General features: G+C 40.8%; 1 protein-coding gene across 7 annotated transcripts in view; it reads right to left on the bottom strand.

Moving 5' to 3' along the window:
* ZNF148 (zinc finger protein 148) overlaps positions 1 to 16,730 on the bottom strand; it is a 132,722-nt gene that overhangs the window by 30,036 nt on the left and 85,956 nt on the right. For all 7 annotated transcript variants that reach the window (XM_079767155.1, XM_079767150.1, XM_079767152.1 and 4 more), the window contains one exon: positions 2,618 to 2,743. In XM_079767155.1, the coding sequence (XP_079623281.1) occupies positions 2,618 to 2,743 (126 nt within the window). The remainder of the gene's footprint in view (positions 1 to 2,617; positions 2,744 to 16,730) is intronic.

Below are 16,730 nucleotides of genomic sequence, written 5' to 3'. Positions count from 1 at the left end.
GTTTTAGTCAGAATTTCAGAACACATACTCAAGAACAGTACCAGAAAAACATGGTAATAAGATACCAAAGAAAATGTAGAATTTACATATATTATGGTGTTTTTAGACTTGAAATAAATTCCTCATAGATCAGCAGTGAACCCAAAGTAGTATAATCACTCTCACAATCATTTCAGAAATTTATTTTTCCCTCCAAACCTGGTATTGTTCTATAATGGAGAACCTAATTCGTTAACGTAAAAAACAAAAAGTATCAAAATATATTTAAAAAAAAATTTTTTAAGTTCATGCCCTATGATTCAGGAGTGCACAAATACCTATATACAAACATTTGAAGTGCAGCATGATTTAAAATGAAGACAAAGAGAATACAACTTTCCAACAACAAAGCAATCACTGAATATCATGTGATATAGCTAAAGAACATTATGCAGACAGTGTAGGCAGGCAGGCGGTTTACTGTGCAGAGGCTTCTCCGGGAAGTGCACTCTGTGTAAGAGGCCCTTGTGCAGAAAAGGCTGCTTTTTTCCTTTGAACCCAGTTAGCCGCCAGGAGCCCTTCTTAGTAGGTGTCCTTTTTCTTCTTCTTCTCCTCAGGGTTCTCATAGTCTGATCGCCTCCTGCCCCAGTCAGGGCAGCTTCCCATTGTTATTTTCCAACCTCCAGATCTTTGCAACTACAGTTCCCTTTCCCTTGGATTTTCTTCCCATACACTCTCCTCAGCCAAATCCATTCATGTTAGGACTTTTCTGACCCTCCATCAGGAGACAAGGCTCTTCCTGTCAGGCCACAACCTGCTTGGATGCATCTCGGACCCAGCAAAGAGCACTCAGGGTAAAGTGTGGGCCGCTCCAGGGTACCATGGGGATCCCAGTCTCCTGGCAGGCTGCAGTATAGGCTGTGAGGGCATCACAGAGGCAAAAGTGCTGGCCATGGGTACGACATACATCCTGCAGGCATATCCTGAGGAAAGGTTTGGGGCTGCTATGACCCAGGCAACTACCAAAGGAGCCATCTGTTGCCTGTAAGAGTCCACACAGTGTGGGAGTCTTGAAGATCTGGGCAAGATGCATGGGGCAGCTGATGCTAAAGCCAAGGTCTGGCCAGGACAGTAGCAGGGGGTAGTGCCTGGCCTTTGGGCTAGGGTCTGGTATCCAAATGCAGGTCAAGGGAGCCAACATCACCACCAAAGGCCCCATAGAGCCTCACCAGCCAACTGTGGGGGGTGGAAGGCACAATTAGGTGTACCTGGCTGCCCCAATCATACATGGGATGCAAACCATAGGCTGTGAGCATCACCATATGACAAAATAAAATTATGTAGCTAAAAATATCCTTATAAAAACCATTAATAACTTTAAATGTAAAAATAGCTTACATACACTTCAAGTGTTAAAAATCTGGAAATTGTATATATCTACAAATTTGAAAATAGAAAGAATATGGCAGAAAACTAAGGTAGTTATCTCTAGGAAACATGACTATGGGTTATTTTAATCTCTGTATTTTTCAAACTTTTCTCTAACAGGCACACTTACGTATCCCAAAAGCAGTGGTATGTTGGTAAATGTTTAACAACAGGTTAAGAAGTCATGGGGCTGGGAAGGGTTTACTGATTTCCATGGTGTCATTATTCTCATTGTGGCTAATTTTAATCTACCAATGGTTTTAGCCCTGGCTTGCAAAATTCCTGAAAACTTAGCACTTAGCTCTGGCAAGCCAGTACCAACTGGTTCCAGCACACCACTGGGAGTCCAAAAGTATACACATATATAAATGGTAATTATGATTTAAATCACATATGCAAAAACTATTAGCCATCAAAAAATAAAGAGGTCATGTTATATGATCTTTTTAAAAAAGCCTTCTTCACTATATGAGGAAAGTATACCCAAAAAGTATTTATTGAGTCTCTTATTGTGCCTACTATTCCAGGCTCTTGGGATATACCTGTGAAGAAAATAAAGTCCCTGTCCTCATGAAGCTTACATTCTATTCATATACATACCTTTTATTGGTTTCAGAGGAAAGGAGAGGGGGGGAGAGAGAAACATCAATGATGAGAGAGACTCATTCATCAGCTGCCTCCTACAGGCCCCCTACTCAGATTGAGCCTGAAACTCAGGCATGTGCATGTGCCCTGACTGGGAATCGAACTATGACCTCCTGGTTTATAGGTCAACGCTCAACCACTGAGCCACAATGGCTAGGCTTACATTCTATTCTAATACAGGTATTTCACAACCTTTTCCTGATAAAAAATCGGTACTGAATTTTCCTAAAACCGTAATATTAAAATAAAATTAATGTAAATGAAAAGCAGGGCACTGCATACCATCTGCCAGTTTTTAAAGAGAAAGACAAAGGGAAAGAAAAGTTTGCTTTTAGAAAAAAGACATAGTAAAAGCAAAGTGAAAAAATTTAAAGCAATGGTCCACCACCTCCATGCAGGCATGCACCCCCCCTTCCTCCTAGTGAAGCTGATGCAACATTCCAACTTTACTAACCCACATGATACTTTATACAGTCTTATGGTCCAGTCACGTTCCTGCCCATATGATTAACCAACAGTTTGGGATTAATAGGTTAGGGACCACCACCTTAATATATTCTCTTACTTTTGCAGGAGAACGTTGCTTCCGTTTCTTCTTTTTCTGTAAGTCTACTGGCTCTCTGATTTGTTTTTTGTCTCTCATCAGTTGCTCAGATACATCAGTAAAAGTAATTTCCTGCTTTACACTTATCTGTTAAAAAAAAGAAAGTCAATTTTAGAAATAAAGTCCATTGTGACAAAAAAAAAAAAAAAAAAAAAAAAAACAACCCAAAAAACCACTGCATGTTTAATCCTTTGCTAACCTACATAAATATGGCTCCCTGGATAATCTATGAGTGTATGCAAGTAAATAGCTCGTTGAAGAATTCATTAATAGGTAACTGAAAAATAAGAATCAAGAGTATATAAACTGAAGGATAAACTAAGATTTTACAAACAATTATCTGGAAAAAATAATAAAGAAGTCCTGGGAAAAGATGATTATAAGACCTACCGGAATAAAGTGGAAGTCAACAGAAACATCAATTTCATTCCCACATTTAAGAAAAGTGATGCTAAAGTTAAAAGCACACTAAAAAGGTTAAATAAAAAAAAAAAATCAATAAAATAGTCGGCGATAAAAGGAGTATTTTGACTTCACAATGGGCTGTCTCTCAATTTACAAAATATCAGGAAAACAACAAAATTCTAAAAGGTAGTCACATCAAAAGAAAGGTAAGACAAATAATGAAAATCCAATTATTTTTAAGTACAATACTTTTAATCAGCATTTTAGCCAGTATTTTTCTGGCTTCTCCAATAAACCATTACCAAATATGTTTATGGAACTGCATATGGTTTTAGGCTGCCTGCTATGTACAAGGCATGATGTTAACTACACAATAAATATAGAACTACTACAAGAAAATTAAGATATCAAAAATGTTATCTATCTTCAGATCTCAGTTTTCATAGATATGAAGAGTTGTTTGTCCTAAAAAAAGAATACAGTAAACCCTCAATTTTGCCGACCTAGATTTAATGGACTTTGGATTTAACAGACAAAATTTCCAGTCCATAAGTCATAGGTGAAAATTAACATCCTATTAATTTTAAAATGCTTTTAACCAAGATTTGCTTATAATTAACAGGTGTGTTTTTTGTTATTAAGTCACGGTTATTTTTAACAAACTTTAGCAAATAGGCCATATGTTAGTAAAAGCACTGTAGCAATTTTGCCGACATAAATAAATATTATGTAGCTACAACTATAGTCTACATATTAAACCCAAGAGTCACTGCTCATAAACAATGTTTAGCGAATGATCACACCCACCACTCTCAAGTAGTAACTGGTTCTGTTATCTCGAGTGGCAGTGGTGTGACTTTCTACAGCAGTTTTAGCTTGTGCTGGATGATGTTCCTGCCTACGCTAAGCCACGCCCTAGCCATGTGCATTTGTTTACTACAGTGACTGGTGAGTAGACTCACTTATCAGACCTATTCAGTATAAATTTGAAATTACTGTAATACATACAGGAAACTTTTCTGTGAAATTAAACTTTTCACACATAGTTAATTTTAATGACACAAATGTGTCTACATAAGTAAAAACAGGTAAATTAATTAATTTGTCAAATTTTTAATATACCCATTTGGAAAACATACTTTATTATATAACTAGAGGCCTGGTGCATGAATTTGTGCATGGGTGGGGTCCAGCCGGCCCGCCCCAATCGAGGCTGATTGGTCCGGGCCGGCCAGGGGGAGGGGCTTCGGGCAGTTGGCCGGCCGGCCCCAACCCCGATCGGGAGGGGGGGCTGATCAGGGGCGGGGCTTGCCAGGGGAGGGGCCTCCGGCTGTTGGCTGTCCAGCCCCGCCCCCTGGTCAAACTTCTGGTTGAAGGTACAATTTGCATATTAGCCTTTATTATATAGGATGGACTTTCAGCTTTAATAGACACCCCCTTACCCAAATTAGTCCCTTATATGCGGTTTTAATGTACACAGGGTTCTAAGGTCACTACTGGTAGTGTCAATTCTCATAAGGAATTGATGGTGTTCAGTCATCCACTGCCACATTTTCAATCTATCTTTGAAATGAAAACACAAGAATCTTAAAACTAAGAAACTTTCAACTCAAGAAGCTAGGAGTTGAAATATTAAACATGCTTGACCTTTGCCCAGCCAGCGTGGCTCAGTGGTTGCATGTCAACCTATGAACCAGGAGGTCACGGTTTGATTCCCAGTAAGGGCACACGCCTAGGTTGCGGGCTCAATCCCCAATGTAGTGCATGCAGAAAGGAGACAATCAGTGATTCTCTCTCATCATTGATATCTCTTTCTCTCTCTCTCCCTCTCTCTCCCCCCCATTTCCCTTCCTCTCTGAAATAAATAAAAATATAAAAAAATTTTAAAGATTATATATTTAAAAAAATACTTGACCCTTGCACCATGTGAGGACACCAGAAGACTGACCTGGAAGAGGCCCCTCACCCTATCATGCAGGCATCCTGATCTAGAACTTCCAGCCTCCAGAACATGAGAAATTAATTTGTGTTGTTCATAAGCTTTAAAAAAATCCTTGATAATAATCCAGGAAGTAAAATGTGCTAATGATTACATTTAAAAAAAATATACTTTAAAGCCTAAGTGCCCATCAGCAGATGAGTGGATTAAAAAAACTGTGGTGCATCTACACAATGGAATACTACACTGCTATAAAAAAGAAGGAACTCTTAACATTTGCAACAGCATGGATAGACCTGGAGAGCATTATGCTAACTGAAATAAGCCAATTGAGGAAAGATAAATATCACATGATCTCACTCATTGTAGAATATATTGAACAACATAAACTGCTGAACAAAAATAGATCCAGAGACATAGAAGCATTGAACATCTAGACCGTCCAACCTCAGAGGGAAGGGGGGTAAGAGATCAACCAAAGGACTTATATGCATGCATATAAGCATAACCAATGGACACAGACAGTAGGGGGGGTGAGGGCATGTGTGTGTGTGTGGGGGGGGGGGGGGCGGAACGGCTGGTGAGAGGTCAATGGGGGGAAAGGAGACATATGTAATACTTTAAACAACAAAGATTTTAAATAAATAAAACATTAATATTAAATAAATAAATAAATAAAATACACTTTAAAAGATGCAAAAGATTATAAACATCTTACAGATTTATTGTGTAAAGTTGGAAGAGACAGTGTGTGAGATTCATAAGGAAAATGCAACATGAACCAGGGATTTCAGACTAATAATATAAGGAACTGAAAGCTTTCATAAATCCCTGGAATGTAGGCAGTATGAGAATAGCAAATCAAGGAGAATCTTGGCACAAAAACATGATGTAAATGATTATTCAGCCAATAATTCCATCAGGTTATAGAATACTAGTGATCATTTTTTATAGCTTCTTTTGGTATCATTATTTGGAACATTCAAACATGTTATTACCATCTGAAGTGATGGGAACTAAAAGTGACAAACTTGGGCTGGGTATGAGACAAGGAGAAATGATAGCAGACCATCCATGAGCATCTGTTGAACTGCTCTGTCCTATTTTGCAGTAGCACTAAAGTAGTTCCAACACTTCTGTCAGCTTACAGATTGCAAAGAAACCATGAAAATATAGCATGAGGCAATAAGAAAAAGGGGAAACAGGAACTCTTTAGTAAAAGTATCAAGTGGAGCATAAGACAAATGCACAAATAAGTTCTGAAATTAGCAATTATTCACAAACCAAGGATGAGCCTTTATATGTAGTGAAAAATATTAATACAATGTATCTGAGCCTACTAGTTATTTTGACATATATGAAAAGTAGTACTTGCATTTTCAAATACAAGGCACACTGTTAACATTGTGAAAGCAGACCCAAATCTAGATATTATCAATGGATCAAAGCATTATGAATGTTAATAGGCACATAGCAAGTTACATTTTTAGAATGCTCCAATAGGCTATCGCTGATAAATGGAATAAAGTAATCTCCTCTATATACAACATAGTCAACTACACATTAAAGTATATGGTCCAGCCTTAGGTGTAAAGAGAAGATGTCAGTAAATCCAAAAAACTTTAAGTAATGGGTATAAGACGGCTAGAAAAAGTGAGTTACAAAAAGTTTGAAGAAGCACAACGAAAAAGACACTAATTCGTCCATAAGTTACCTACTCTTTTCTTGAGAACTATCTTTAAAAGAAAATGAAGTTCTCTTTAAAAGAAAAGTGTTACTTTTCACCTATGTAAAATGAAATGTAATTAATCAAAGCAAGCATCTACACCTGGGTGATATTTGAAAAGATTGGTTTGCTAGATTTTCAAAACATATTTATTAAAGCAGCATGAAAACAATAAACTAGGAAGTATGGTAATATCTTAAAAAACAAAAATAGCCCTGGTTGGTGTGGCTCAGTTGGTTGAAGCATCATACCATGCATCAAAGGGTCTCGGGTTCAATTCCCGGCTGGGGCGTATACAGGATGGCAACTGATCGCTGTTTCTCTTACATCAATGTTTTTCTCTCTCTCCTCTCTCTCTAAAATCAATAAAAACATATTCTCAGGTGAGGATTTAAAATATAATTAATTAATTTTAAAATAAAAACAAAAAAAACAACCGCTGGTTTCTTCCTCATCACCTGTCTTACTATTTTACCTAGACCCATGTGAAACCTCATGCCTACGTTTGAGGGGTAAATTTCAATGCTGTCCTTACTACCAAACCAGAGGTACCATTAACACTGTCACAAACACCCTACCCATCCTTCTTTCATAGATTTGACTAAACCCAGGCATTTCTCCACCTAAAACTCTAAGACTCACCCACCGATTGAAGCTCCCTCTGGGTCTCCCACTATGAAAGTGGGGAAGCTGGTAGGCAAGACTCCCATGTCATATCTTCCCTCTACACTCATGTAACTTCTTCCTCAGCATCCTTAGAAAACTTTGAGTGCTATAGTATCAATACTTCCTCACCCCTTACCATGGTCAAAGCTGGTTCTTTCTTGCTAGTTATAAAATATATCTCATAATTATTCTGATGTTTTCCCAACCTTAAATATAAACAGGCTTCTCTATATGAAAAAATTCTTTCCCTTGATTCTAATACTAATAACTCAAGCCCAGAACACAGAATAATTCTTTCTTTTTCATGACTTATTTCACTATTTCTGATCCAAAAAAAAAAGGGAACTGTGTTGGTTTCGGGGCTGGGTAAAAAAGGTGAAGGGATTAAGCAAAAAACACACACACACACACAACACCTATAGACACAGACAACAATATCGTGATTACTAGAGGGAAAGGGGAGTCAAGGCGGGCGGGGGGGGGGGGGGAGGGGCGGATAGAATAGGGTGATAAATGGTGCCGAAAGGAGACCTGACTTGGGCTGGTGAACACAAAATACAATATATAGATGATGTATTACTGAACTGTGTCCTTAAAACCTTTATAATTTTATTAGCCAAGGTCACCCCAATAAATTCAATTTAAAAACTAACCTACTTTTATATTTAAATAGTTCAGGTACCTATACATTATCTTGATATTTGAAAATAAGATATTCTTTTTTGGTACTTTCCGTAACAGCTTTTACTTACTTATTCATTCAACAGTCAGTAAGTGTCTGCTATATGCTAAAATTCAGTCTAAAATAATACAACAAAAGCTTTAAATTTACTGAGATTCTAATATGTGTAGAGCAGAATTCTAGTCACTGAGAACAGATTCTAAATATAAGGTCTCCTTCATCAACAAAACGAAAAGTCAACCTAGTGAATGGAAGAAGATATTCGCCAAAGATATATCCAATAGGCAGCTAATACCCTTATTTTAACTTCATTTTTTAAATATATTTTATTGATTTCATAGAGAAAGGAAGGAGAGAGAGATAAAAACATCACCAATTGGCTACCTCACATATGTCCCCCACTGGGCACCAATCCCACAACCTGGTTCATAGGTCAATGCTCAACCACTGAGCCACACTGCCCAGGCTAATACCCCTTATTTTTAAAGAAGTTATTTATAAAAAACTCATATAACCCCCTCCTCAAAAACAAACAATCCAATTAAAAAGTAAGCAGAGGACCTGAATATGCACTTCTCCAAAGAGGACATACAGATGGCCAATAGACATATGAAAAGATGTTTAATGTCACTAATCATCAGAGAAATGCAAATTAAAACCACAATCAGATATCATCTCATACTTGAGAGAATAGCTATCATCTACAAATCAACAAACAAGTGTTGGTAAGGATGTGAAAAAGAGAAACCTTATGTACTATTGGTGGGAATGCAGATTGGTGCAGCCACTATGTAAAACAGAATGGGGAGGATTCTCAAAAATTAAAAATGGAACTGCCTTGTAACCCAGAGATTTCACTTCTGAGCATATATCCAAAGAAAACGAAAACACTAATTTGAAAGTATATATGCACCCCTATATTCACTGCAGCATTATTTACAGTAGCCAAGATATGGAAGCAGCCCTAGTATCCATCAGCAGGCGAGTGGATATAAAAACAGTGGGACATATATACAATGGAGTATTAGCCATAAAAAAGAATGAAATCTTACAATTTGTGACAGCATGGATGGACCTAGTGAGTATTATGCTAAGTGAAGTAAGTCAGACAGAGAAAGACAAATGCCATATGATTTCACTTATATGTGGACTCTAAAGAACAAAATAAAGGAACAAACGAAACAGGAAAAGATTTATAGATACAGAGACCGGACTAATGGTTGCCAGAGGGAAGAGGGATTCAGAGGCTGAGTAAAAAGGTGAAAGGATTAAGAAGATTGGTAGTTACAAAATAATCAATGGGGATGTAAACTGCAGCATCTATATATATAAAAGCCTAAGCGACCGAACGACCAGTCAACCAGTCACTATGACACACACTGACCACCAGGGGGCAGATGCTCAACGCAAGAGCTGCCCCCTGGTGGTCAGTGCGCTCCCACAGCGGGAGCACCGCTCAGCTGACCGACCCATCCCAGTGGCCCACCAGCCCAGTGGCAGCCACTCACTCCCTCAGTAGTCCTGCAGGTCCAATCTCCAGAGAACGGGCCAGGCACCAATGGACCCGTGCTGCCAGCACGATCCCGACAGCACTGCCAGCGGCCTCATGGAAGTCAGCTTCAGGCACTGCAGCAGCTTCTCCTCCCTAGATGCTCAGCAAGGAAGAAACTATATAAAAGCAGCCCCAGGTGGCTCCTGACAACCGGTGCAAAAGTCAGCAGGACGGATCTGGATACCGGACCAGCAAGGGCGTCCCACCAGCTGCCCGGAGATCACGTCCTGGGACCTCCCCCCCCACGACCCCTTTCAGACGGGTGCCAGACGCAGGGCTCATGGCTAGCAAGCACCGCTGCAGCAGCACAAGACTCTCCCAATGGGAACTGACTAGGCAAAATGGGGCCGGGATGAGCGGGAGCGGCAGGCAGGAGCACCAGGCGGCGTTGGACTGCCGGTTTGGGCCCAATCCCCAAAGACCACCCCGAGGGACCCCACCGGTGCACAAATTAGTGCACTGGTCCTCTAGTAGGGAACATAATCAATAATACTGTAATAACTAGATATGGTGCCAGGTGGGTACTTGAAATACCAGGGGATCACTTGTAAAGTATATGATTATCTAACCACTACACCTGAAACTAACACAAAATGATAGTGAATGTAAAGTGTAATTGAAAAATAAAATTTAAAATAGTCTCCTTTTCAAAGGTCTTCACATGTAAATGGGGAATTTTGATGCATTACCAAAAATAAATAAATAAATAAACTAATTCAAGACGGCACATGTTGGGCTCAACCTAAATGAATGGAACAGGGTATAAGGGCAGGAATGAAAGTGATAAATTAATCAGATTTGACATAATTGCAAAAGGCTTCATGGATGAAGCACAGGACTTAAGCAGAATTACAAGTTTATCATGTATACCCCTTTTATTTTTTTCTTCCAAACCTGCTATTCTCCTCGACTTCTTTCTTCCAGACTCAATGTTAAAAAGTGATACAACCAATGTAATTGTACCTAAAATAATGTTGCCAGACCCAGTAAGCAATGAATAAATATTTTATTTGGTTTGCAGATTTTGGTCTACCCAACTCCCAAAAAACAAGGTGACTCCTTCTCTTCAGTCTCTATGTCCTACATTCATATCCAGCAGCATTCAATTCATTTCAATTAAACCTATTAACCTTGCTGTTTTAGGGTATTATCATCTTCCCAATATGTTCTTCCATGAATAAATTAATATAAAACTTTTTTCTTGTCATTTCACCAATGAGGGATCTACCATAACTCCTTGTTGCCCATGGTATGAATTATATTCTCCCAGCTCAGCTTTCAAGATTCTTTATGATGTACTTTAAAGAAAAGACCTAGGACACTTGACAGAAGTATCTGTCCTTAACCAACTCTACTTTCCTTTCAATTTTCAATTTTAATTTTTGGTATTCTCATTCATCTTCCTGTCCGTTTGAGTAAAAAGTCATGGTATCTTTGTGCTTTCCTCTTTACTCTGTGCTATGATTCCATTCCTACCCATCTCCAAGATAATCTGCTGCTTCACTGTCTCCAAAATAATCTCCTACTCCACCAGCCACTTCTCTGCCTAAAAGCACACTTAAACTTCCCCTATAAAAAATTCTCCAAAATCTTTTAACAAACTTCCTTCTTCTTATGGCCAAACTTTTTGAAAGAAGTATCTCTAGTGAGCATGCAGACAAAACAACTGCTCCCAAATTTATTCTAAGAGTAAAAGTACTACATAGCCAAATAAAAAAAGGATGTGTTTAACTATCACTAGGAGGAATTTGTTCTAATACTGCTAGAAAACAAGGTGAATCAAGGTGACCACAAATAGAGTAAGTGTTAAAATATAAAAAGAAAGATATAACACAATTTATTGTACTACAAACATGCTCTCTAAAGAAAGAATGTTAGCAATATTTGGGAGTATTCATAGAGTCCAAAAAAGAAGAAATTTAAGATCAAGCATATATCTGTGTGTGTGTGTGTGTGTGTTTCCAGAATGGTTTTGGCAAGAAGAGTTAGGGGTAACTAGACAACAGGAAGATTTCTGATTCAAAGCTCACCAAGCCACAGAACAGGGTGGGGACAGGCAGTAACAGACTGATGGACAGTCCTTTGTGTGAATCATGAACCATAACCCTCCCTTCGGTCTAACCTATGATTGCATACACAATTTTGAAAGGAACTATATTTATCAGAGTTTGAGAAAGTCCACAACTATCTTTCAATAACAAAAATGTTAAGGAGTCTACAATTGAAAAAAACATTCTAGTCTACTTCCTTATGATATTTCTCACTATAAATTTGCATTTGGCTTGCTATATCAGCATCTTATAATTTAGACAATCCTATCTAATAAAAGAGTAATATGCAAATTGACCATACCTCCGCTATACACACAAGCCATGCCCACCAGCCATGCCCACCAGCCAATCAGGAGCAAATATGCAAATAAGCCCAACCAAGATGGCTGTGGCCACAGAGAGCAGGAGGGAGGCTTGGGTTTCCCCGGCAATGGAAGAAGCCAAGCTTTCCGCCTGCCCTTGCCAGCCTAGGCCTCCACTCAATGCTACAAAGTTTCAATTATAGAAGGTAAATAAATTCCAACAGAAATGGTGGCAGCCACAGAGCTGGAAGAGCAGGAGGCTAGGGTTGCCCCCTGCAATGGAGGAAGCCAAGCTTCTGCAGCCCTGGCCAGCCTAGGCCTCCGCACCAGGCTACAAAGTTTCAATTGTAGAAGATACATAAATCCCAGAAACCAGGACCTCCACTTGGGTCGCCGGGGGCATGGCCAGTCTGCAAACCACCACAGGCCCTTCACCCAGGCCACCCCACGCCCCAAGGGAACCCCCACCCTGATCCGGGACACCCTTCAGGGCAAACCAGCTGGCCCCCACCCATGCACCAGGCCTCTATCCTATCTAATAAAAGAGTAATATGCAGATTGACCATAACTCCAACACACAATATGGCTGCCCCCATGTGGTCAAAGATCCTGCCCCCATATGGACACAAGATGGGCACCACAAGATGGCCAGCAGGGGAGGGCAGTTGGGAGGGACCAGGCCTGCAAGGGAGGGCAGTTGTGGGCGATCAGGCCAGCAGGGGAGGGCAGTTGGGAGAGACCAGGCCTGCAAGGGAGGGCAGTTGGGGGCAATCAAGCCCGCAGGGGAGGGCAGTTAGGGGTGACTAGGCCGGCAGAGGAGGGAAGTTGGGGGTGACAGGGCCTGCAGGGAAGGGCAGTTGGGGGGGACCCAGGCCTGCAGGGGAGAGCAGTTGGGGGGGACCAGGCCTGCCAGGGAGGGCAGTTAGGGGTGACCAGGCCTGAAGGCGAGGGCAGTTAGGGGCAAACAAGCTGGCAGGAGAGCAGTTAGGCATCAATCAGGCTGGCAGGGGAATGGTTAGGGGGTGATCAGGCTGGCAAGCAGAAGCAGTTAGGGGCAATCAGGAAGGCAGGCAGTCGAGCAGTTGGGAGCCAGCAGTCCTGGATTGTGAGAGGGATGTCCGACCAGGATGGGGCCTAAACCAGCAGTCGGACATCCCTCGAGGGGTCCCAGATTGGAGAGGGTGCAGGCTGGGCTGAGGGACATCCCCCCCCCGTGCATGAATTTCATGCACTGGGCCTCTAGTCTATACTAATAATAGAGGAATATGCAAATTGTCCAGGACGCCATCACAGTAACAGTAATGACTGAACAGCAGGCTGCATGGGGCAACCAGACCGGCAGGGGGGTTATGAGGGACGACCAAACAACTGAACAGTAGGCTGTGTGAGGCGACCAGGCAAGCAGGGGGAGAGTTGGGGGTGACCAGGCCAGCAAGGGGGACAGTTGGGAACGACCAGGCCAGCAGGGGGGAGGGCAGCTGAGGGCAACCAGGTTGGCGAGGTGGGGGGGGGGGCAGTTAGGGGCAACCAGGCCAGCGGGGGGGGGGGGGGGCGTGGAGGATGTTAGTTAGGAGCAATCAGGCAGGCAGGCAGGTGATCAGTTAGGAGCCAGCTGGGTCCTGGATTGTGAGAGGGATGTCCGACTGCCGGTTTAGGCCCGATCCCCAGGATCGGGCCTAAACCGGCAGTCGGACATCCCCCGAGGGGTCCCGGATTGGAGAGGGTGCAGGCCAGGCTAAGGAACACACCCACCACCCATGCACGAATTTTGTGCACCAGGCCTCTAGTCCTATATAATAAAAGCCTAATATGTTAAGTGTCCAGTTGTCCAGTTGTCCATTCAACCAATCAAAAGCGTAATATTCTAATGATATGTTAAGGCCGCTCAACTGCTCACTATGATGTCCACTGACCACCAGGGGGCAGATGCTCCGACCAGTAGGTAAGCTTGCTGCTGGAGTCTGGCTGATCGGGACTGGGTGAGACAGGCCAGACATGCCCTGGAGCCCTCCTGCGGTCCTCCCGGCTGGCCAACCTCGCGCGTCCCTCCCCGGCCCCGATAGTGCACTGGTGGAGTCCCTTGGCCTGGTCAGCACCCTCTTGCAATCTGGGACCCCTCAGGGGATATCAGAGAGCCAGTTTTGGCCTGATCCCATAGACCAGGCCAAGGGATCCAACTGGTGCACGATTTCGTGCACCGGGCCTCTAGTTATAAGATAAAGCAGACAAAGTGATCAAGTTATCCTACCTGAAATAGTGCTGCCCATCCCAGTCCTACCTATCTCACTGGGAAATTCTATTCTCAACTTCCTAACATCATGATTTAAGTTCTCTCCTGTTCTCATGGCAGTTGTTCTGGATCCATCCCTCTATTATATCTTTTATCCCACCTCTATTTTGTAAGAGTTTCAGTGGTTCGCAAATGTGGTCCAGGGACTCCTGAAGGTCCCTGACACACTTTCAAGTGGTCCATAAGATCAAAAAAGATTTTCATAATACCTGTTGTTTTTTTCACTCTCCTCTCACAAACATATGGTGGTATTTTGCAGAAGCTAACTAACATGTGCTGTCACCAGAGATGGAATGAATTAGCAAATGTGAGAATCCAGTTCTCTTAATAAGCCAGATAATAAAAAGATTTGTAAAATTGTAAAACAAATGCTAAATTTTGTTTTAAAAAATAGGGTTAGATTTCATTTAAAATGTTATATGTTAACATATAAGAGGACCTGTTGTTTATAAATTAGTAAGTAAAATTTTAAATTTCTCAGTTTTTATTTCTAAAATAGCAAATATTGATATATAACTAACATAAGCAAGAGCTGTTAGGAATCCTTAGCATTTTTCAAGAGTAAAGGAGACCAAAAATTTTGAGGACCACTGACCTAGATACTTAACTATATTCTGCATTCCCTGCTTCTCCATTCAATCTTTTTTAACACAGATGCCGGGGCCCCAGCAACATGATGAAATTACTATAGATGTGTGTGCATGTGGGGTTTAGTAGACATACATGTATTTCCTAGCACTGTCTGCTGAGATCACCAAGGAGTGATGACATTCAACACACCTAGCACCCAAAACTTTAGTTTCTAAATACCATGATCCAAATAAAAGAACTGGGGCTCCTTGAAGTGACTGAATCCAAAGCTGGGCAGGGGAAAATATAAGACAACCCTGGGACATCTTGTGGTGCCAGAAGTGAAAATGCCTGAAAAAGGACCAGCACATGTCAAAGGACACAAAGCAATCTGGAAGAGCTCCTAATGGGCACGGCTGGGACAATTAGAGCAACAAAATAAATAATGTCAGTATTGGGTTATGTTACAGAAAATAATGGATAGCCATCCTATATAATAAAAAGCTAATATGCAAATCAACCAAATGGTGGAACAACCAGTTGCTATGACGCGCACTGACCACCAGGGGGCAGATGGTCAACGTAGGAGCTGCCTCCTGGTCAGTGCGCTCCCACAGGAGTAGCGTCACTCAGCCAGAAGCTGAGCTCACCGCCGGAGCCTCTCACGCTTCCGTGGCAGCGCTAAGGCTGTCTGACTGACGGCTTTTTGTACTACCTGATATGAAGCACTGGCAACACAACATCACTTCTGTGGGACTGACAAAAAATGCAGAGCCTCAAGCTAATCATGAGAAAGCATGAGACAAACTCAAACTGAGAAATTCTACAAAACAACTAATATTCATCAAGTGTCAAGATCATAAAAGATAAGGAAAGACTGAGCAATGCTACAGAATAAAGGAGACCTAAGAAGATACAACAACTAAATGCAATGTGGATTTCTGGATTGAATCCAGGTTTAGGAAAAGGCCATTAAGGGAAAAACAAATATAATTAAGGTCTGTAAAACTACTAGTGAATAGCATTTTACCAACTTTACGTTCCTGGTTTTGATAACTATAGTATGGTTGAATAAGCTTTAATATTAGAGGAAGCTGGGTGATGGGTTTATGTGAGCTCTGTACTACTATGATTTTCTAGGTACAAAAATATTTAGCATCCCAAACTTACCAAATTGTATATATTAAATATGTGCAGATTTTTGTGTATCAATTATACCTCAATAAAGCTGTTTTTAAAATATTCAATATTTATATGGTATTCTACAAATTTGTGATTCCTCAGCATAATAAACTAAGACGTATCTAACATTTACTATGTGCCAAACACTGTCCCAGTTGCTAGAAGACAATGGTTGGGAGAGTTCGGGGCAAGGTCCATGGTTTCTAGACTGTACTCTATTGCATGTAATCCTACAATAACACTATGAGGTTAGTTCTTTTCATCTCATCCTAAAAATAAGAAAACTAAGGTTAGGTTACTTGTCTAAAATCCCATTAAGAAGTGCCCGGCTAGCTCAGTCGGTAGAGCATGAGACTCTTAAAATCCCATTAAGAGGGGAAACCAAAATTTAAACAAATCTTCCAAATCCAGCAACTCAGATTCAGACTATTGTGATCTGTGAATTACTTTTTATCCTTATGTTATCAATAAGAAAACTAAAACTTCCGGGAGTTAAATGTCTTACCCAGACTATTAAGTTTCAAAACTAGGACTTTAAACCAAGATTGTATAACATTTAACCTGGTGTTATTTCCATTAATAAATCTAAATTATTCAAACGTATTTAAAAATCACTTTTGCATGAACATATTTTATTTTTACACACATGAACTATAGTTTGCCAGAATGTGCAAATAATTCCTAGTGGTTCTATAACATCTACTACTAA

This window comes from Cnephaeus nilssonii (assembly GCF_951640355.1).
Source record: "Cnephaeus nilssonii genome assembly, chromosome: 3".
Classification (NCBI taxonomy): domain Eukaryota; kingdom Metazoa; phylum Chordata; class Mammalia; order Chiroptera; family Vespertilionidae; genus Cnephaeus; species Cnephaeus nilssonii.
Note: the sequence above shows the minus strand (reverse complement) of the source record. Positions and strands in the feature narration are given on the sequence as shown.